General features: G+C 47.5%; 1 protein-coding gene across 1 annotated transcript in view; it reads left to right on the top strand.

Annotated features, from left to right (window-relative positions):
- Positions 1-22,192, top strand: part of BRINP1 (BMP/retinoic acid inducible neural specific 1) — an 84,354-nt gene that overhangs the window by 30,219 nt on the left and 31,943 nt on the right. The window contains exon 5 of the mRNA XM_018565867.1: positions 14,604-14,840. Within this exon, the coding sequence (XP_018421369.1) occupies positions 14,604-14,840 (237 nt within the window). The remainder of the gene's footprint in view (positions 1-14,603; positions 14,841-22,192) is intronic.

The following is a 22,192-nucleotide window of genomic DNA, read 5'->3' as shown; positions in this document are numbered from 1 at the left end:
TGCATCTGGACTATTTTAATGGGTGCGGGGCTTCAATTCCGACATCTACTGGATATGTGTTCGCTCACCTCCTAAAAGCCCCCCCCCCCCCCCCTCATAGTTCTTCCTTAATGGGACTCCCGGTATCGGTATTCAGTATCGGCGAGTACCGGAAAAAAATATTGGTACTTCGTACTCGATACCGAAAAAACAGCATTGGTACATCCCTAGTTGTTACGCTAGCATTTGCCATTGCAATAGACAAATTAGTGGCACAATCCTGCCAACAGGTCACAGTCACAACCAGGTGTTAGGGAACCAGGAATCCAGGCAGAAACAAGTGTGGGTTTAAAAAAAAAGGAGTTTATTAAAAACAACAATAAACATAAATGCAAAAAAACTATGGAGAAAGTCCAGGGTGTCATCAGTGCCAAGCCAGAGGTCAGAAAACAAACTGGGTAGTCAGCCAGGCCAGGTTAGGGTACACTGAGAGCAGCATGAACGGAAAGAAAGCCAGAGCCAGGAACCAGGAGATCAGTCACCCGGAGCCAGGGTCATACACAGAGAACAGGAACAACAGCGGCGCACTTGGTTGACCAGAACAAAACGCAAGGGGCGGAGACTGAATGGACAAGCAGATAGTTGGAGAGTGAGCTGCTGTTGCATCATCACTCTGCGACAGGAATGTGTCAGGAGTTGAGCTAGTAGTTGCAGAATCAGGATGTTTACGGGTTTGGTCATAAGAGGGCGCCAAAGAGGAAGAGCAGTGCCAAACATACCTCAAAACAAGTCATGCGCAGCCAACTGGAGGAGGAAGGGTAAGAAACCCTGAAACCAGGGTGGCAGCAGGAAATCCAGATTACGTTATCAAAGCATGGAAAAGGGCCAGGGGGAGCCTGCAGAAAGCACCCCCAGTGCATTCAGGAAGGCAGACAATTCTTGTACTGCATTCTCTATTTTAACCAGCAGGTGGCCCTACTAGACACCTAAGAACCAGGGCCGGATATACTCTCTCTGCTGCCCCAAGGCCAGGTTCCTCAGTGTGCCCCCCCTACCCGCCAACCCCCCCATGCATGCTGCTACCCCGCTGTACATTTAGCTCTGCTTGCCCAAAGCTGGGCTAAATGTAGGAAACATCTACCCGCCCGGCACCCCGGAACTGCATGTCCTGGGTATCGGGAGGTAGGAATTCCACACACCTGCTGCCCCTCTACTCCCTGCTGCCCCGGACCGGGCCTTGGTTGGCCTTGTTTTCTCCCCCTTGGGTAAAAAGAATGTTTTTTTTGGCCACTTTTTGTAGTGAGATGAGGATCTAAAAAGTATCTGCCAGGTCTCTTCCTACACACCTCGGAGTCTGGCATAGATTGTATTGGTGGCCGGGACATGAAAAGAGGCACGGACGGGGGAAAAAAAGGGACTTTGGAATGGAGCCCGGATACAAGAATGACAAGATTCCAGGGACTCACTCCAGGGACTCACTGATGTGACTGTTAAAAGGGAACTTCAGTCAGGGAAGTAACTCAGGCAAGTGATCTTGGCGGGCGGGAGAATACAGCCCAGCATATAAATACTACAACTAGGAAATCAGAAAGCGGCACAACCCAGACGACTCGACGGGGGTTCTACTTCTGGACACTTTGTAGCAATTGAAGTTTTTATAATACGTATAAATAATGACTGCTCCCCCCTCCCCCCCTCCAGAAGATGACACCGCTCCTCTAGGGAAAGCTTGACAAAAGCAAATGTGCAAACTCTATCAATAATCATTTCTTTCTTCATTGAATTTGTTAAAATGTAATGAACAAGGACCAAAATTTGTCTTTACCACATTTTTTTTCACGTAAATTTGCTAATATTGCGTGCGAATATTTAACATGTTCATATAAGGCAAGCAGGTGGGACGACGGGCTCGTTTTTTACGTGTTTTTCGGGCTCCTATGTTTAAAAAAATTAATAAAAAAATGCTACCAACAAAAAAAAATAAAAAATTGTGTCGTTTTCCCCTGCCGCTCGGCTATTTCCGTAACCCCGCCTCTTCCCTTCAGCCGCATGTGTATCTACATAGCCCCGCCTCTCTTCTAGCTCTGGTGATTTATCACATAGAGAAGAACGTCTCCTCGTTCTTCTCTATGTGATAGATCACCAGAGCTAGGAGAGAGGAGGAGCGATCACAGATGCGGCTGCCGAGGTCCTAGTCAAGCGTGATCTCGGGCAGCCACATGTGCCTGAAACCCGAATCCCGTACATGTGCCCGAAACCCGAATTTAGGTGGACTCGAGTGAACAACTGAAAACCACAGCCCACCCGAGAGTCGCACAGCCCACCCGAGAGTCACACAGCCCACCCGAGAGTCGCACAGCCCACCCGAGAGTCGCACAGCCCACCCGAGAGTCGCACAGCCCACTCGAGAGTCGCACAGCCCGCACAGGCCAGCTGGAGACATCAGGGCGTCAACCCAGGGAAGCACAGAGTATGTAGCTTCACATTATTTTGTATTGCTGGGATTTGTAGTCCTCGGGGCCGGATTTCCCACAAGGCCAACCAAGGCCCGACCTTGGGGCAGCAGGGGTGTGGAATTCCTATCTCCCGATGCCCGGGACATGCAGTTCCGGGCGCCGGGCGGGTAGCTGTTTTCTACATTTAGCCTTACAGAGGCAAGCAGAGCTAAATGTACAGCGGGGGAAGCCGCCGCTTCTTTTGTACAGGTGATCTCAGGGATGTTGCAGAGATCACTTTTATGCAGCCTGCAGGTCTGCCATTCTCCATGGTGGGGTGGTCGGCGGGTAGGGGGGCGCATTGAGGAACCTGGCCTTGGGGCAGCAGATAGAGTAAATCCGGCCCTGGTAGTCCTCTATAGCTGACCTCCTCTCCTTACTCCCTCCCCTGGCTGCCTCTCCTCGCTCTCTCCTTTATATTCTACCAAAAAAAAAACAATTTGCTAGAATGTTCGGGTTTCACTTTTAGAAAAGGTGGCAACCCCAATGCACGCGCTAGACAGTACGGCTACATTATTGTATTGACTAATCAGTAGGATAATCCATTGATCCTCTCCCCACCTTGGGCTCTAGAAATGTCTCACATTCACGGCGCATGTAAGACGTAACCCGCTCTGACATGCGACGAAGCGCTGAGGTTAATGGCAGAAACCTTTCCTTTTGTCATCTAATTAACAAAAGACCTTGAGGGTCAGGAGCCACTTGTAACGTTACAATCTGACTGAACAATCTATTACGTTTACACAGAGGCGTACATAATTAAAACTGTGTTTCAGCTGTCATAAGATCCATTGTATTTATAGAACCGAGATAAGGTTTCAGAATACAATGCCCGAGGAGTGGGAACATTTTCATTAGGCCGAAAGCAGAGCGCGGAGCTGTCCACACACACGAGCATATCTTCTTTCAGTCAATGTTCCTTACATTGCCATCGAAGCAGTGGCGTAACAATCACAATAGCGACCCAGGCGGCCGCTATGGGGCCCGGGGCACAGGGGGGACCGTCCAGATGCCGTGCGGGCCGCCTGGGTCGATATGGCATCCTCTGCTGGTGGCTTTCACTGGCGGCTCTGAAGAAGAATGCGCCGCTGTTCAGATCACTGGCCGTAATCTGTGCAGCAGCGCGTTCCTAATCCACAGAGGTGAAATGGGCAGGGCTTATAGGACTGCTTGAGATAACACAGGAAGTGTGCACAGTACACAGGACAACAGTGGATTTCTGGCAGGATCAATTGATATTTTTCTTCCAATTGCTTTCTATGTTAAATTTCAAAGACCAGAAGAGAGTATTGTCAGGGTTTGCTTACACTATAGAACACTTAAAACTTGTTTGACAAAATATGACACAGTCAAGGCATGGCTTATACCAGGGGTCAGGGCAGCCATCAGGGGGGGTACGGCCGATACTCATGTAAGGGGCCCGGGCAGTCTGGGGGGCCCCTTACATGACTATCGGCCGACGGTGAAGGGCGAGGAGGCGGAGGACTGGCCCTAGCAGTGCAGGGCCCCAGCATTGCCGCTCCAGCGGCTTCGAGAAAAGCTGGGGCCCCATCAGCGACACTGCTCGTCTGATGTCGTACTGGCCGGAAGTGACATCACGTTAGTGACGTGACGTCACTTCTGGCCGGTCCGGCGGCAGACGAGGCCATTTGTGCAGGGAAGAGGAGCTAGGAAGGTAGGAAGGAAAGGAGGGAGGGGAGGGATGCAGCCCTGACCAGCCCACCTGAGACCCCTTCAGAGCCCACCATAGACAGTCTCAGATGGGCTGTGCAGCATCTATGGTGGGCTCTGCAGGGTCACTCTCAGGTGGGTCCTGTGTCCGGCGCGTCGCTAAGCCCTGCGTCCAGCGCGTCACTAAGCCTGGCGGGGGGCCCGGCCTAAAGCCGTATAAGGGGCCCCAAAATTTCTGACGGCTGCCCTGCCAGGGGTAGGCAGACTCCAGACCTCCAGCTGTGGTTATACTACAAATCCCGCCATTCATCTGCTTCTCGAAGTCATGCCTCTGGCTGCCAGAGTCTTGCAATGCCTCATGGGACTTGTAGTTTCACCACAGCTGTAGGGCCGGAGTTTGCCTATCCCCGGCCAAAACCGTCGCTTCCAGCAATCCAATTTGTTTGTGTAGGAAGGAGTAAGAAGAGAAATTGTTGAAAGAATGAAACATCAGGCGGGTCAATTAGAAACCGGAGGCAATCTGCATAAAATAAATTAGAATTGTAAATCTGCGTGCGTTCATCTAATAACATTGTGAGGTCCCAGGGAGGGTTTCGGGGTAAGTAAATAAAATGAAGACATCGCCTGAATGCGGCGTATCAATTTGGTTTGTTGATTTTTTTCATCTTAGGAATACTTTTAGAGAGATCCTTCATTAAAGGGGAAATATAAGACATCAGGAAGAGTAACATGGAAAAGGTATAGGTGGCCTCCAGTGGTGTCATGGAGGAGAACCATATGGGCATCAAGGCCCCAAATCCAGCGATGATCTAACATCAAAGTTGTGGCCACCAACAGCTCAATTGACTAGTCACAGGGGACAAAGCCTTTAAAAAGTTTGTGAAACCTAAAGGGGAAATATACGACATCAGGAAGAGTAACATGGAAAAGGAATAGGTGGCCTCCAGTGGTGTCATGGAGGAGAGACATATGGGTATCAAGGCCCCAAATCCAGCGATGATCTAACATCAAAGTTGTGACCACCAACGGCTCAATTGACTAGTCTCAGGGGACAAAGCCCTTAGAGAGTTTGGGAAACCTTGGCCAGTTGCCGTTGGTTGCCCCAAGATAAACTGGCACTGCAATTGTTCCCCACGACTTAAAATGGGACGCTCATGCAACCAGATTCTCATGCATTCTGCGTGCATTCATCTACTAACATTGTGAGGTCCCAGGGAGGGTTTTCGGGGGAAGTAAATAAAATGAAGACATCGTCTGAATGCGGCATATCAATTTGGTTTGTTGCTTTTCTATCTTAGGAATACTTTTAGAGAGACCCTTCATTAAAAGGGAAATATAAGACATCAGGAAGAGTAACATGGAAAGCTTAAACTTATAAGTGGCCTCCAGTGGTGTCATGGAGGAGAACCATATGGGCATCAAGGCCCCAAATCCAGCGATGATCTAACATCAAAGTTACGTTAAGTGACCACCAACAGCTCTATTGACTAGTCTCAGGGGACAAAGCCTTTCGAGAGTTTGGGAAACCTTGGCCAGTTGCAGTTGGTTGGCTCAAGATAAACTGCGTTGCTTTGCCATTCATTTGAATGGCACCCCAAACACACCTCCCACCCACAGTTCGATCACCTGCACTGGAATGCGCGGTACTGCAATGTTGTGCATTCCTGTGCGGTGCGACTTGGGTCATGAATAAATGGCCAAGGTCAAATGTGGGTCCTGAGGTTACACAGGTTGAGAACCACTGACCTAAAGCCTTAAGAGAGTTTAGAAAACCTTGGCCAGTTGCAGTTGGTTGGCCCAAGATAAATTGGCACTGCAGTTGTCCCCCACTGCCTTAACAGTGGTGCTCATGCAACCAGATGCTCATGCAACCAGTTTTCCTGGAGAAGTCCTGGGTCTTGGGAGGAGCAGAGAGGAAGGTTTGGGTGATATTTTGAGATGAGGTTGGTGATGCAGCTGGGGCAGAGATGTAGATGGCTTAAAGGTGGACAGAGTAGGAGATAAGTGAACAGATTGGAGTAGGGAGCTTCAGAGAATGGGAGAGGTTCTGGAGAGGTCCTTGAGGTGAGCATAGGAGGAGGTGATTAGGGAGCTGGACAGCAGGAGGTTTTGGGATAAGCGGAGAGGACGGTTTGAGTTATATCTTGCGGTATACTGAAACGCCGCAGCCGGAGCGGATCCCGACATCGATGTCTGGATACGCACTGCTGCGTGAGTGACAGCTGGCTCTGCCTATCTGGAGGCAGAGCCAGCTGTACCCGCCCCCTCCCCCATCCGTTCCCGCCAGTCAGCGCTGGCGGATCGGAGCGGGGAGGGGGGAATCCAGCCCCTCCCCTGTCACGGCAGAAGGCCGCGACAGGATCGAGAGGTGAGCGAACGCCGGTATCACTCACCTCCCGATCTACTGAGCCGACCTGTGACAGTCTCATTGTCACAGGTCGGCTAGAACTATGAGGGGAGTGAAAAGCACCCCCCTCATAGTTCTCCTTTAACCACATAATCGCCACTATAAATCCAGCATGGCCGACTACAGCCCCGGGTATCACCAAATGTCTAGTAGCCACATCACAGAAGGTGATGGGCGCTACACAAATAATTACCAAGCAGGGTGAGCACCTTCTACTCCTTTAGTAAATCATCCCCAGTAAGTGCTAACGCAGCTGCTCGTATTTCAATTAAGAATCTGTAACGCAATTACAGATCATTATACCACTTGACAAATCCAAGGCTTCTGAATTGGGTTTATAGCCTTTCACTGATTCACGTTCAGACTAATTGCTATCCTAATACCCTCTGCTTGACTCATCACCAAGCACTGACCTTGTCCAAATTTAAGTACTCAGTGGTGGATGATATCTGTGTAGTCTTCCTGAGTTCATTAAATGATCACGTTCACATTGCAGTTTGTAACATTTCTTATTTATGTATATATTAGCGCAACTCCTTATCAAACCCCAAACATTTTGTGAAAAATCGACTTAAATGCCGCAAAACACAATTAAATACCTATTTTAAAACAAATTAAATATAAAAGATGAGATTACAACAAGTAAATAGATACCCAACATGCCCGGGTTAAAAATTTGTGTGTGCCCGTGAAACGGCGACAAAATTCAGTACCCCAAAAAGTCCATCCACGACGCTTTAAAAGCCCCCCACAGGTCATCAGTTTAGAGATACGCATAAATATTGGCCCTAGAATGATTGCTCTCACTCCGGCGTGCGCGGCGATACCCAGCATGTGTAAGCTCGATCGTCGTTTTCATATGCAGGCGCACCCGACGCGTGTTTACTTGAAGACGCACGTGTTCGCGGGGGCGGGGGACTTTAAACATTATTTTTTATTATTTTTACATTTATTTTATTTAATATTCATTTTACATTTTACTTGAATTGCTATCACATAGGAGGACTTACAAGCCCCCCATGTGATAGCATAGTGGTGGAGACAGGTACTCTTTACGGTGATGCTGGGGGTCCAAAGACCCCCAGTGTCACCATTTACATTCCAAATAAGATATTGAAGTGCAGATCGCACTGCTCCTTCTCATCCAACATTGGTACTTGACTTCACAAATGCTCCTTTGCCTGAATGGGCATTAATTCCCAAAGACATACTCCAAAAACTTGTGGGAAGCCTTCCAAGATGAATTAAGGCTGTTATAAGAGGAGACCACGTATGTACTAATGCTAGGGCTGGTAATGATTAACATTTTCGTGTTCTATTAATCGAAATTTTTTTAAATCGATTAATCGATTAATTATAACGCACATACAGATCCAACTACATTGGCCTATACACATACAGCACAGCAATGAAGTCATAAAATGAACTAGGATCACACTAATCCAGCAGGTTATTCATCTCACGTGCCCCACTCAATATGGCCGCCGCTTGAGTGGGGCAACTCAGAATAATAACGTGCTGGATTAGCGTGATCCTAGTTCATTTTATGACTTCATTGCTGTGCTGTATGTGTATAGGTCATTGCTGTGCTGTATGTGTATAGGCCAATGCCTTGGCTGGCAGAACACGTTTCTTGGGCAAACTCACCGGCCCAAGTGGCTCCGTTGGCTAACGAAGGGGGGAGGAGTCCGGTGACGCCACGGACATCGACGTCACCGGACTCCTCCCCCCTTCCCTTCGTTAGCCGTCACGGACATCGACGCCACCGGACTCCTCACCCCTTCCCTTCGTTAGCCGACGGAGCCACTTGGGGAAGGGGGGGAGGAGTCCGGTGACATCGACGTCCGTGACGTCACCGGATCGCCGCCGGGACTCCCGGAAGCCGGCGGAGAGGGGAGTGTTTTCATTAGCGATCAAAAGAATTTTAATCGATCAAAAAGTTTAACGATTAATCAATAAATTAATCTTTCATTTCCACAGCCCTAATTAATGCCCATGGGTTTGGGATGGGATATCCAACAACCTCATATAGGTGTTATGGTCAGTTGTCCACAGACAAACTCCAAAATCGAAACGCCTCGAAAAGCCTTCCCAGAAGAGTAGGGGCTGCTGTAGCCACAAAGGGGGACCAGCTCCATGTTGATGCTCGTGGTTTTGGAATGGGATGTCCAATAAGCTCATATAAGGGTCTATTCACTAAGCTGCCAAAGGATCTAGCCGTAGGTTCGGCTGATCCTTCGGCTAGTTTCTGCCCCAGGACCCCTTCGGTACAGTAGCACTGAAGGGCTGCTGTACGGGCTACTCACTATAGCCCGTACAGCTCCCGAAGTCGGCCCAGCGGCTCAGTCGAGCCGTAGGCATATTCTTCGGCTTGAGTGAGCCGAGGTGAAAGGCGAAGCTGGCCGAACAGCATGCTACTGACAGCTGGGCGGAGCCAGCCGTCATCTCACTGCAGAGACACATCAGCGTCCCCTGGTTACCAGGTAACCAGGGACGCTGATCTGTCATTAGCGGCCGCCCGGGAGAGAAACACTTTCTCCCTCCATACGTGCATTACTTACAGCTCCCTCGTGTGTCCTATGGAGGTGCCTGGACCGGAGTGATGTCCGGGAGAGAAACACTTTCTCCCAGAAAGGTTTACTCTGCTCGATCGATCAGAGTAAACCTTTCCCTGCTCTGTTCTTTTTTTTTTCTTCTGACATCGGAGCCGCTGGTCGCCGTCAGTCAGAAAAAATAAATAAATAGCATAGGAACGCATAGCTACATGCTGTCACTGCTAGCTCCGCCCAATCGTTTTCCATTTTGTTTTCTACTTTTTTAAACTATTTTTCTATTCTGCTCGGCACCACTGCTGTTCGGCATCTATGAGAATAGGCCGAACAGCAGCGAGTAGCCTGCCGGAGGTTCGGCCGACCCGAAGCCACACGAAGCAAGCCGATGTACGGCAGAAATCAGCCGTACAAGCCTGAAGTGAATAGCCAAACAGCGTTCGGCTCACTTCACTTCTGATCGGTCATTCACTCGGCTGCCTGCGCCAGCTTAGTGAATAGACCCCATAGAAGTGATAATGACTGCGACCCTTTGGTCATATATTGTATGTTACAGGGTGGATTTAGAAATATAAAAACAGCTGCATTACTGCAGCATACACTGAGTGGGCAGATTATTATGACCCCCCCATCAGTACTTGGTTGGGCCGCCTGGTGACTCCACGAGATGATGAAAGGTGATGCGAGGAATCTGACACGGCACTGTTGCCCTTCTGTTGTCTTGTACCAGTCTTGCCCCTCCCCCGTTCTGCCCTAACATTGACTAGTCGCTGACGGCCACAATTCGCACGTTCAGACCCAGATTTTCGGCTGACAGTCCGGTCTTTAAACACTTTAACAATGAGCCGCTCTTGAACATGTAACGAATTCTGCTGTTTTGCTGATACTCGCTCCATGGCTCCGAGCGCCAACACTCATCCCGCGTTCAAAGGCTGTTACATCGCGTTGTTTCCCCGTATCTTCCCAATCACTTCTACTGTCGTGGTAACCAACCCGCTTCCCTATTTATAATGGTCTGGCCCTCTAGCAACTTCAGCGCCAAATTATAGCTAATTTGCCTACAAACGTCAGGTGGTCATAATAATCTGGCCACTCAGTGTATATAATAATCCGGCCACTCGGTGTATATAATAATCCGGCCACTCAGTGTATATAATAATCTGGCCACTCGGTGTATATAATAATCCGGCCACTCGGTGTATATAATAATCCGGCCACTCAGTGTACATTTTGGCTTTTGCCCGTAGTTCCACTTTAAAATGTTCCCCATGGATGAATTATTATCTTGCTTCTCTCGGTTTATAACATCGGGTATTAGTTATACGATGCACATTCATAGGGGCTTGCCATCATCTAGTTCTATAGCCGAGGAACTGTAGCTCACCATTAAGCTTATTGGTATCATTTATATAGTAAACATTCACTTGCGATATTGATTTGCCCGTTTAATGATAGTCAATAATATGTCTTGGAGTGGGAAATCTAACGGGCTGGTAATGGGCTCCAATGCCGTCAGCCGCACATGGCAGGCTCTACATCCTCATACATAAGGGTTTATGACAGGACAGTCTCAGCCAGATAAAGGTTTCGGATATGCAATAAATTGTTATGTAGACATCGATTGCGTCGCTGGATGAATACACGGTGGCGGTTTCCAGCAGGAATTGTTACGCCGTCTTCTTATCCTCGTGTAACAGCCGTGGGGAGATTACCATTGCCTGTGACTGTGTAAACATAACTCGTCTGCAGGAGGCTGGAGAACAGTGCTGACTGCAATGGCGACGCTTTCACGTGCAGGAGCCGGATTAGCACTGTACTTACTTTCCATATAAGAGGGGTGCATTGGGACTAGGGTTTGCTGGGGCTCCACACAACGGGTGTCACCCCTCAGAAGAGGTTGCGGTGCTCTCTATAGTCCCCTTAAAGGAGAACTATGGGGTATGTGCTTTTCCCCCATAGTTCTCCTAAGGGTCACGGGAGGACACAAACTAGCGTCCTCCCGTCACCCTAGGCTCAGTTTTATTATTATTATATATAATAATATAGGTAATTTTATTTTTAAGCCAGCAGGCGTAGCACTGAGTTTCTTTTCACATGTTCTAAAGACTCTCTTTAGCTTACTTGATGTAAAAGCTTGTGTCATTTACAAAACTCCAGCACCGGTTCCACTACATACACAACTGATTAAAGAGTACCTGTGGCCAGACTATGCACAATAAAGTATTTACATATTCTACGTAAGCAGTAAACACACTTTAATACAAGCTCCATAACCCCTGTAGCTATACTGTAGGCATTGTGGAGAATTTCATCAAGGTTTAAAGATATCCCATGGCACTCCAGACCGGCCTAGCTCTTCTTGCAAGGGCAGTGGGTGCTGAAGTGAACCAGCAGATGGCGGCGCAAAGACAATAGAGGTAATGAGGTCACCAGCACACTTGGGTCCACATTATCAATCCCTCCCTGATTGATATTCGATAAGCATGCTCTCACAAAGGATCGCTTTTGAAGGAAAGTGCGTATAACTACACATCATGCTTTACAATATAATCATGCCAGGTACATCTCAAAGTAACAGTCCTAATATAACAGAGGTTAAGGAGATCTTTTAGGATAGTATGTTTATCTAACGTCAATAAAGGACGGATTGATAATCTGGACCTTTTTGGGCTGGTGGCCTCATTACCTCTACAGGCCCACCTGGGACACTACGGAAAGTGGGACCCCTCCCTCCCCTTGGAACATGGCCTTTCTTTTCATCACCTTCCCCTAATTCCCCTTCACTACCCTTGGCCCTGGCCTTTTCTTCTTCCCCATTCCCTCTTAATTGTAAGCACCTGCCCCAGCCCAGCTCTTCTTCCCACCCTCAATAAAGGATGGATGGATAATGTAGACCTCGGTGTGCTAGTGACCTCATTACCTCTACAGGCCCACCTGGGACACGACGGAAAGTGGGACCCCTCCCTCCCCTTGGAACATGGCCTTTCCTTACATCACCTCCCCCCAATTCCCCTCCACTACCTTTGACCCTGATTCCTTTCTTCTTCCCCCATTTCCTAATAACTTTAAGCACCTGCCCCAGCCCAGCTCTTCTTCCCACCCTCAATAAAGGGCAGATTGATAATGTAGACCTCTGTGTGCTGGTGACTTCATTACCTCTACAGGCCCACCTGGGACACCACAGGAAGTGGGACCCATCTCCCTCCCCTTGGAACATGGCATTTTTTTCCATCACCTTCCCCTAATTTCCCTCTACTACCCTTGACCCTGATTCCTTTCTTCTTCCCCCATTCCCTAATAACTTTAAGCACCTGCCCCAGCCCAGCTCTTCTTCCCACCCTCAATAAAGGACAGATTGATAATGTGGACCTCAGTGTGCTGGTGACCTAATTTCCTCTACAGGCCCATCTGGGACACCACGGGAAGTGGGATGCCTCCCTCCCCTTGGAACATGGCCTTTCTTTACATCACCTTCCCCCAATTCCCCTCTACTACCCTTGACCCCGGCCCTTTCTTCTTCCCCATTCCCTCTTAATTGTAAGCACCTGCCCCAGCCCAGCTCTTCTTCCCACCCTCAATAAAGGAATGGATTGATAATGTGGACCTCTGTGTGCTGGTGAGCTCATAGCCTCTTTCATGTTCAAAGTTCACAACAATGGCACTGAAATCACATCTCTTTTCCTGTTTACTTTCTATGAAAGCAGAACCTTGGCAGCCTGCCAGCAGTTGTTAGAAACTGATATCAACTTTAGATTGTCTTTTGTGATCTTAGATGATCTTCGAAAATGAATGACTTCACAGCAGATGCAGCTACGGAGGTCAGGGATTGAATGCCTAAAGCTGTTTTACTGCTTGTTAACCATATGCACAAAATGTAACCTTCCGAACTCTGGTACACAGATATATTAATCCGAGCAGTGATTGATCTTCTCTCTTCCCTGTTTCCTGGGCAAGGCACTTTATTGATTTTATTGAGAACGGTGAATAACATTTTTTTACTTCTGCTACAAATTGATATGTATAGAGTTAATATGGAGATCGAAATTCGGTTGCACCCCCCTAAGGAGAAATAAGCATTTGATCATTTAGGATATGGAGAGTTTTTTTTTTCATCCAAAGCTGATATTTGTTATTTAGGTGCAATCGTTGTTTCCTATAGTTACCATTTCTAATTTTAAAAAAATGGAGAGAAAAAAGTAAAAATACTTACCTTACCCTTATATGGGGGGCAGGTGACATCACTGTACCTTACTGGAACATCCTGTTATAAAAGGAGCACATTCTTGCAAGATTTGGGATTCTCAGCTTTTCCAGGGATATCATAATGAGGCCACTCAAGTGATGTCATTGGCACCTAGACAAGAGGTCCGAGAGCTATGGTCTAGAATAAGTATTTCTTCTCTCCATGTAAAAAAAAAATGTAACTTGGTGTTTTTGCATTAGGGGTTAGGAAATAAGCGCAACCTTGCCTTTGCAAGGTCCACTTTAAGTTGCGCTTGATGGCCAAAAGTATGTGGACTCTCCTTCAAATTATTGTGTTTGGGCGTTTCAGCCTCACCATTGTCAACTGGTGTAAAAAAAAATCAAGAGCGTAGTCATGCAATTGCATTGTTGGTATTAAAGCAATACAAGGACATTGTGGGCAGAACTTATGGCAACAGTTAAGGAACGTCCGTTTCTGTTCCGGCATGACTGTACCTCTGTGTACAAAGCCAGCTCCATAAAGATATGGTTTGATGAGTTTGATGTAGAAGAACTTGAGAGTCCTGACCTCAACCAGGGCCAGATTTCCCACAAGGCCAACCAAGGCCCGGCCTTGGGGCAGCAGAGAGGCAGCAGGGGTGTGGAATTCCTATCTCCCGATGCCCGGGACATGCAGTTCCCGGGCGCTGAGTGGGTAGTTGTTTTCTACATTTAGCCCCGCTTTGGGGTAACAGAGCTAAATGTACAGCGGGGAAGCCGCCTCTTGTTTTGTACAAGTGATCTTGGCAATGATCACTTGTATGCAGCCTGCAGGTCTGCTATTCTCTATGGGGAGTTTGGTGGGTAGGGGGGCGCATTGGAGGATACTGGCCTTGGGAAGCAGGGAGAGTAAATCCAGCCCTGACCCCAAACCCTACTGAACACCTCAAGGATGAATTGGAACACCAACTGTGAGCCAGGTCTTCTCATACAACATCAGTACCTGACCTCACAAATGCTCTTTGGGTTGAATGGGCACATATTCCCAGAGACACACTCCAAAATGTTGTAGAAAGCCTTCCAAGAAGGATGTTATGACCTCAAGATGGAGTGCAGCTATGGTTTTGGAACCGGATGTCCAACAAGCTCATAGAGATGTGGTGTCCACAAACTCTTGGCCATAAAGTGTAGCTAATGGGTATGTGAATTTTGTACACAATGTTATAATATTTGATTTTGTCTGTATGCCTGCCTGTTCAGTCTCACACCTTTCTATGTTTATTATTTTTTAATTTCACTTTATCATCTCATTGTCTTCAGGTCTCCAGATCATTATGCCTCAGTACTTGCAGGAGAAGTTTGTTCAGGCCGCATTGAGTTATATCATGTGTAATGGGGAAGGCGAATATGTGTGCAGGAACAGTCAATGCTCCTGCTTGTGCTCTGAATCCTTCCCCCAATGTAACTGTCCCTTCACTGACATCCAGATCATCGAGAACACGTTGAGTAACCAGGGCAAAGCATGGGCACAAGCATACAGAGATTTTGAGAGCTCAGGTGAGGATTCCTATTTTTTTTCATTTCCACAATGTTCTTGATATGACATTGAATGCGGACCTATTCACACCTCTGCACTTAGGAGTGTCTTGCCACAGGAGGGTTCTGTGGTTTTATGTTCAACAGCCTAGTTCTTATGTATGGTGTATTATTTAAAAGATCCTGCTTGCTGCAATTTTGGTGCAGTTTCCCATGCAGGGATAAAAGATAACCTGTGTAACACCCAACAATTGTAGATACCTTCACCCTACGAATGTGCATTACAACAAGGGGACATAGGACATAGAGTGACCCTGTTGGTAAAACCAAAAATGCCAATAAAAGAGTTTCCCTGCAAAGAATAAGTGAAGACTTACCTATCCCGCTGCCCACATCACGAAATGCTGCTGTAATGATGAGAAATTGTCATCTAAAGCCAAGGTTCTCAACCTGCGTAAACCTCAGGGCCCACAATTATCCCTAGTCATTAAGTTGCGTACCAAGTAACACCACACTGGAACACAGGGCATTGCGGGCAGTCGAACTGTGGTGGGAGGGTGCATTTGGGGTCCCATTCAAATGAATAGCAACGCAATGCACCTCCTGCACCAGAACGCGCCGGTAGGTGTGACTGCATGGTATAGTGCGTTACTCGCATGGGACTGCGGGTTTAATTCGCTGTACTAGTGTGAACGGTCCCCTCAAAAACACTGACGGACACACACAACCACAGACACAATCTCACACACTCGCAGACATTCTTACACGCACACTCCAAAGATTTTTTGTAAAAGATTTTAAGATCCACCCAGTTCCCCTACCTTACGAGAACTGGAGTGGATCTTCAGCCTGGGGTCCAGTGTGGGCTGTTGTGCTTTGACGGAGCTCCATCCATATGTGCTTGTACAGCTTCCTTGCATGCTGTAGAGGTGCCGGGAGTCAGAATGCGACATAACTCCGGTCAAGGCACCTCTACAGGGCACGCGAGGGAGTTATAAGCCCTGAACATATGGATGGAGCTCCCTTGTGGCCATAACCCCAGCCTACCCCACCTCAAGCTGACACTCGGCACCGGGCAGCATATTTTCAATGGCTGCTCGGCGGGAGAACTGCCAGTGCTGAGCTAGGGGGAGGCTGAGGAGCCTCTCACCTAGCGCAGTGGCTGGCACACGGTGAGCCACTGAATACGAGGTTGCGACCCACTTTTGGGCCGCGACCAACCAGTTGAGAACCACGGATCTAAAGCCTCTATAGATATGGACATTTCCATGAGTGTTGGTTTCCTGGTCCCCCAGTGCACTCAATGGTTGGATCCACCAATTCTGGTGACACCACCATGTCCCGTAGTGATGTCATGGTCAGCGGGACAAACCACTGAGACCAGGAAATCAACACTCCTGCAAGTGTTGGTTTCTAAAGGACTTCAGAAGACCATTAGAGTCCTGGTTGGGGTTAGCGGGACAGTTAAGGCTCTTGGCATTTCTCCTGAAAAACCGCTAAATGCACAGATTAAATACATGAGAGCTGTTTTACCTGCCAAAGGGTTTGGATTTCTGTCCATATAGTCCTGAGATTTTACACAGCTCTGCCACACTTATAGTCAACTTGGTGACCCAACTTTTCTCTGATGCAATTAAAGGAGAACTATGAGGTGAGTGCTTTTCACTCACCTCATAGTTGTAGCCGACCTGTGACAATGAGACTGTCACAGGTCGGCTCAGTAGATCGGGAGGTGAGGGAACACATACCGGCGTTCGCTCACCTCTTGATCCTGTCACAGCTCTCTGCCGTGACAGGGGAGGGACTGGATTCCCCCCTCCCCGCTCCGATCCTCCAGCACTGACTGGCGGAACAGACGGGGAGGGGGCGGGTACAGCTGGCTCTGCCCTTGATAGGCAGAGCCAGCTGTCACTCACACAGCTTGGCGGATCCCGGCATAATTGTCGGGATCCGCTTCAGCTGCGGTGTCTCAGTATACCGCGAGCTGTAGCTCCCTATATACTGAGCTTAGGGTGACGGGAGGACGCTAGTTTGTGTCCTCCCGTTACCCTTAGGAGAACTATGGGGAAAAGCCCTAACCCCCTAGTTCTCCTTTAAGCAACGTAGCTTGGTCACCTTACCACCGCCAGCCTCTGACTGGTTAGTGAAGGAGCCGCGGCAGTCTGATGAAGCCATCTCTCTGCTAGCTCCTGTAGTCAGCTGATGTGAATGTAAGACACTTGTTACGTCCCCAAAGCCCTGCCTTGCCCTCTCCCGAGCTGAGAGCTGCTCTATAGATATTACAAGGAGCTGAATCCATATCAACAAAGTCACTAGTCTTCGGGTTTCCTTGGAAAACACATGACGCATGCGTTTATAAGTGCAGAAGAGTGAATAGGCCCTGACACTTCATCGATGTTTAATGAGATCTACTGTTGTTGTCTTTATTCCTATTTTATGTTTACAATGTCAACGTATGTGACCCGCTGTTCCTTCTATATCTCTAGTCGTGTTTTATTTCCAACATCTGTGTTTTATATCCCACGTATATGCCACATACTCACTTAAAGGAATGTCCTTTGTCTCAGTTTACCAAAGTACGTCTTGTGTCATGGTCGAGCAAATGTTTGCATTCATAGTATTTCCCAATGTCATTGCTATATATTCACAATGTGAAGCCGAGTATATGTTTAACGCCTACCTTGACTCCAAATACGCTTTTAGCAATATATTTATGAATCAATGAGACAAAGCTCGGGAATGCCATCAATGAACTTCTAGAGATAAGCGTCTTTAACCAGTTAAGCTCAGGTTCAGACCAAGCCTGGAAGAAAGCCACCCAATCAGTTGTGGCCGAGGAATTCCCCGCCTGCAGCTGCCGGGACATCATTGACCTTATATGGCTACATGGCTTTATTTGGTCAGTGGCATTGACCTAATATAGCCATGAGGCCATATAAGGTCAGTAATGAAAACACAAGCATCCAATCCCCTTGTTTACATGCAGCTGAGGGGTGGGGAATACCCTGGCTCACAGCTGGCTATATTTGGTCAGTGACTTTGACCTAATAGGGCCATAGCGTCATTTAAGGTCAGTAATGACATCACAAGCATTCCACTCCTTTGTTTGCATGCAGCTGTGAGGTGGGGAACGCCTTGGCCCACGGCTGGCTATATTTGGTCAGTGGCATTGACTTAATATAGCCATGGGGCAATATAAGGTCATTAATGACATCACAAGCATCCCACCCTTTGTGTACATGCCGATGATTGGTGGAGAGTGCCCAGACCCTCAGCTGGCTATATTTGGTCAGTGGCATTGACCTAATATAGCCATGTGGCCATTTAAGGTCAGTAATGACATAACAAGCATCCCGCCCCTTTGTTTACATGCAGCTGAGGGGTGAGGCATGCCCTGGCCCAAAGCTGGCTATATTTGGTCAGTGGCATTGACCTAATATAGCCATGTGGCCATTTAAGGTCAGTAATGACATAACAAGCATCCCGCCCCTTTGTTTACATGCAGCTGAGGGGTGAGGCATGCCCTGGCCCAAAGCTGGCTATATTTGGTCAGTGGCATTGACCTAATATAGCCATGTGGCCATTTAAGGTCAGTAATGACATAACAAGCATCCCGCCCCTTTGTTTACATGCAGCTGAGGGGTGAGGCATGCCCTGGCCCAAAGCTGGCTATATTTGGTCAGTGGCATTGACCTAATATAGCCATGGGGACATATAAGGTCATTAATGGCATCACCAGCATCCGATCCCCTTGTTTACATGCAACTGAGGGGTGATGAATGCCCTGGCCCACAGCTGGCCATATTTGGTCAGTGGCTTTGACCTAATATGGCCATGTTGCCATTTAAGGTCAACAATGAAAGCACAAGCATCCCGCCCTTTGTTTACATGCAGCTGGGAAGTGAGGAATGCCTAGGGCCGCAGCTGATTTAGATGGGTGGCCCCATGTCAGTTCCGGGTTTTGGGGTTTTGAGGAACTCAGGTTTGGGTCGGGTTCATGCCTACTCCACAGCTATTTTCACATTTCAGTTATGGAGTTATTTTTGCAAAAACTTTGATACTACAGAAGTGAGACATATATGGTTTTTTTTGTGAAAAACAAAGCTTTTTTTGGGCCATTTTGATATTTAATTAACATTTAAGGCAAAAAAAGACATAAAAAAATAAATTAAAAAATACACTTATTTTGCAGCTTGACCAATGAAAATGTTTAAAAAGAAAGTATTAAAGGAGAACTATGGGGTCAGGGCTTTTCCCCATAGTTCTTCTTAGGGTAACGGGAGGACACAAACTAGCGTCCTCCCGTCACCCTAAGCTCAGTATATAGGGAGCTACAGCTCGCGGTATACTGAGACGCCGCAGCTGAAGCGGATCCCGACATCGACGTCGAGATCCGCCCAGCTGCGTGAGTGACAGCTGGCTCTGCCTATCTAGAGGCAGAGCCAGCTGTACCCGCCCCCTCCCCCGTCGATATGTGTTCGCTCACCTCCCGATCTACTGAGCCGACCTGTGACAGTCTCATTGTCACAGGTCGGCTAGAACTATGAGGTGAGTGGAAATCACTCATCTCATAGTTCCTCTTTAAGGAACTCCAGCCAGGTTAATGGGCATGACAGTCAGGCTTCTACAAACCATTGACCTTATAGCTCAGGGTAGAGAGTGTACAGCCACCATAGCCGGCCCACGGCCTTCATGATTGTGCTGTATCGTTACTCTTTCATTTTGGAGATGCATGCGCAAGATGGAACCTTCTAATATCGACTTGATCTAATAAAAGGCTTTGCTTTTTTATCAAATTAATGCGATGACATCATTACGTCTTATTTCATTGAAGCTAAATTCTGGGCAGAAATATGAAAGCATTTCATTAAAGGACAGTTCATACCTTTCATTCCATAGATCTGAGCAGCTTCTTTTTGCATTCTTTGTAGCAGCCAGAGAGAAATCAATGTATGATTCTTGTATTCAATGTATTGATCCTGAATTCCTGTTGGTAGGACGGGTGGCCTCTATGATTGCTACTTCCCCGGGCCGCCGGTTATGTAACAGCCCCTGTGTAGTTTCAGGACGTGAGCAGCAACCTAATTACATCACGGCAGTGGGGTGACCCGGGCTGCTCAGACTACCGGTCCTCCCCGCCCAATGGACAGTTAATTTGATTGACAAGCAATGTAGGCGGAGACTCAAAGCAAAGACTTACAGGCCTGGGATCAATATACTCTGGCCCACAATCCCAATAGCGCCCCATTGCGTGATGACTTGTAGTGTATTCATGCAATGCCGGATATGATGTCGGCCTATCAGTGAGCCTTCCTCCAAGTGTCCAGGCATAGCTGCAATTTAGTTAACATGCGATGACCTCATGGCACTTTTAAATGTCAATTTCTGCAGAAATAGGTAAGTTAGGAAAAGCAATTGCTCATTTTTTGTTGTTGTGCCTATGGAGGGGAAGTAATAGTGTCTATGGAGGGGATGTAATAGTGCCTATGGAGGGGAAGTAATGGTGCCTATGGAGGGGAAGTAATGGTGCCTATGGAGGGGAAGTCCCCATATACCTTTTGCCATATAGGAAGCTGTGTTGGTCAGGTGACAAACATTTGGCAACATAGTTCATAAATCTACAGAATATTCAATGGTGGCCTTTCGAATTGGTAGCAGTAAACTGGTGAACCCACACGTCTTCATAGAGAAACTCTTTTATAGCAGGTTAGACTCCATCAAGTATGACAAAAAACAGAACCGAAATGAATTCCAGTTCACATTGACTTGCAGCAACCCTGATTGAGTGACAGGCGGTATACAGAGATATTATGTTTTGTGTGAATCAGCCTTTTTGTAAGTAGATTCCTTTTGACAGTTCAGTCTGAGACTACAGCTGGTGATTGAAAAACAGTTTTAGTCAGACATCTATTTCCTGGAGGTAAGTAAATTGTGTTCTGACCTTGGTTTTTAAATCAAGTGGAAACAGAAGTCTTTTAATGTTTTATGTATGTGTGTGTGTATGTGAGTGACTATCAAGTAAACCTACAGCATTCCCTTATCTTGCTTGCTTGGCAAACTTTGCTGTGTGGAATAATTTTGCAAAGGTGGACATGTTGCCATCATTGTACAAAGATAAAGGGATCACAGCATACGGCCATCAGCTCAACCTACTTTTGTGGTAGCATCATACAGCGTATCTAAAACCAAAGCCTTTATTTTTAATTCTGGATAGAGTAAGGTATGATGGTTATTACTAGGGATGTCCCGATACCACTTTTCTAAGACCAAGTACAAGTACTTTCCATCAGGTACTTGCCGATACCAAATACCGATACTTTTTCTTACATGGACATGTGACATTTTTTTTCTAAAACAACACAGGGCAGTTTCTCACCAGGGCTAAATACTGATGTCCGCAGACCACAATACATAGTCCTCAGAGCAGCACAATACATGGTCCACAGAGCAGCACAATACAGTGGTACCTCAGTTCACGAACTTAATTCGTTCCACGATTCTGGTCGCAAACTGAATTGGACGCGAACCGAATCAAACTGTGATCAGACCTCGACTAGAGAAAGCCACGACCAGTGTCAGAGCAAGGAAGATGGCTGCGGTTGCGTTCGTCACCCGATGCGGAGTTCGCGAACGGAAGAAACATTTTGCGTTCGTGAACCGAGGTACCACTGTACATGGTCCTCAGAGCAGCACAATACATGATCTCAACACAGCAGCACGATACATCCAACCAGCGCAGAAGGCTGCGATCTCACCTGGGTGGCATGCGGATCTCTGCAGGGCTCTGAGTTGATCGGACGGGTGTCTGGGGCTGTCCATGGCTGTGCCTGTGCTGGGAAGCAGGAGCAGGAGGTATAGACCCGGACAGGCACTGCCAGGGACAGTTACTGCCAGGTCCCCAGCAGGCTGCCGAGATCCCAACAAGCGCGGGAACTCAGCAGCCACTGCCGTTTAAAAATGTAAAGGGCCGGTATCGGCCTGAAGAATCGGCTTGGATGACGAAGACCCTTTAATGGGCTTTGATGACGGAGAAATGTTGTTGAATGGGCAAGAAAAGCCAACAAATTACATCAATATTAAATATTCCCTCCTCTATTTAGAATAAATACATCGAGGAATACTTTAAAGTAGTATTAAACTCTCAAACTGTTTTGAATCCGGATCAAACCAATATACATTGCCCAGCAAAGAATTACATTCATCATGTAAATCATCATGTTTCTGAACAGCAGCTTCCAAGTCTCTCAGCTCAACTTCCCTTAACTTTCTTCCCAGTACAAGTTCACAAAGGATGGTGCAGACTCCAGCAAGTGTTCATCTACTAACTTAGAGAAGGGAGGAGAGGGGGCCGGAGGGGGGGCATAGCTTAATTT

The sequence above is a fragment of the Nanorana parkeri genome, unplaced genomic scaffold (genome assembly GCF_000935625.1).
Source record: "Nanorana parkeri isolate BGI_ZX_2015 unplaced genomic scaffold, ASM93562v1 scaffold897, whole genome shotgun sequence".
In the NCBI taxonomy this organism is placed as follows: domain Eukaryota; kingdom Metazoa; phylum Chordata; class Amphibia; order Anura; family Dicroglossidae; genus Nanorana; species Nanorana parkeri.
The sequence above is the reverse complement of the archived record's forward strand: the minus strand, read 5'-3'. Positions and strand labels throughout refer to the sequence as shown.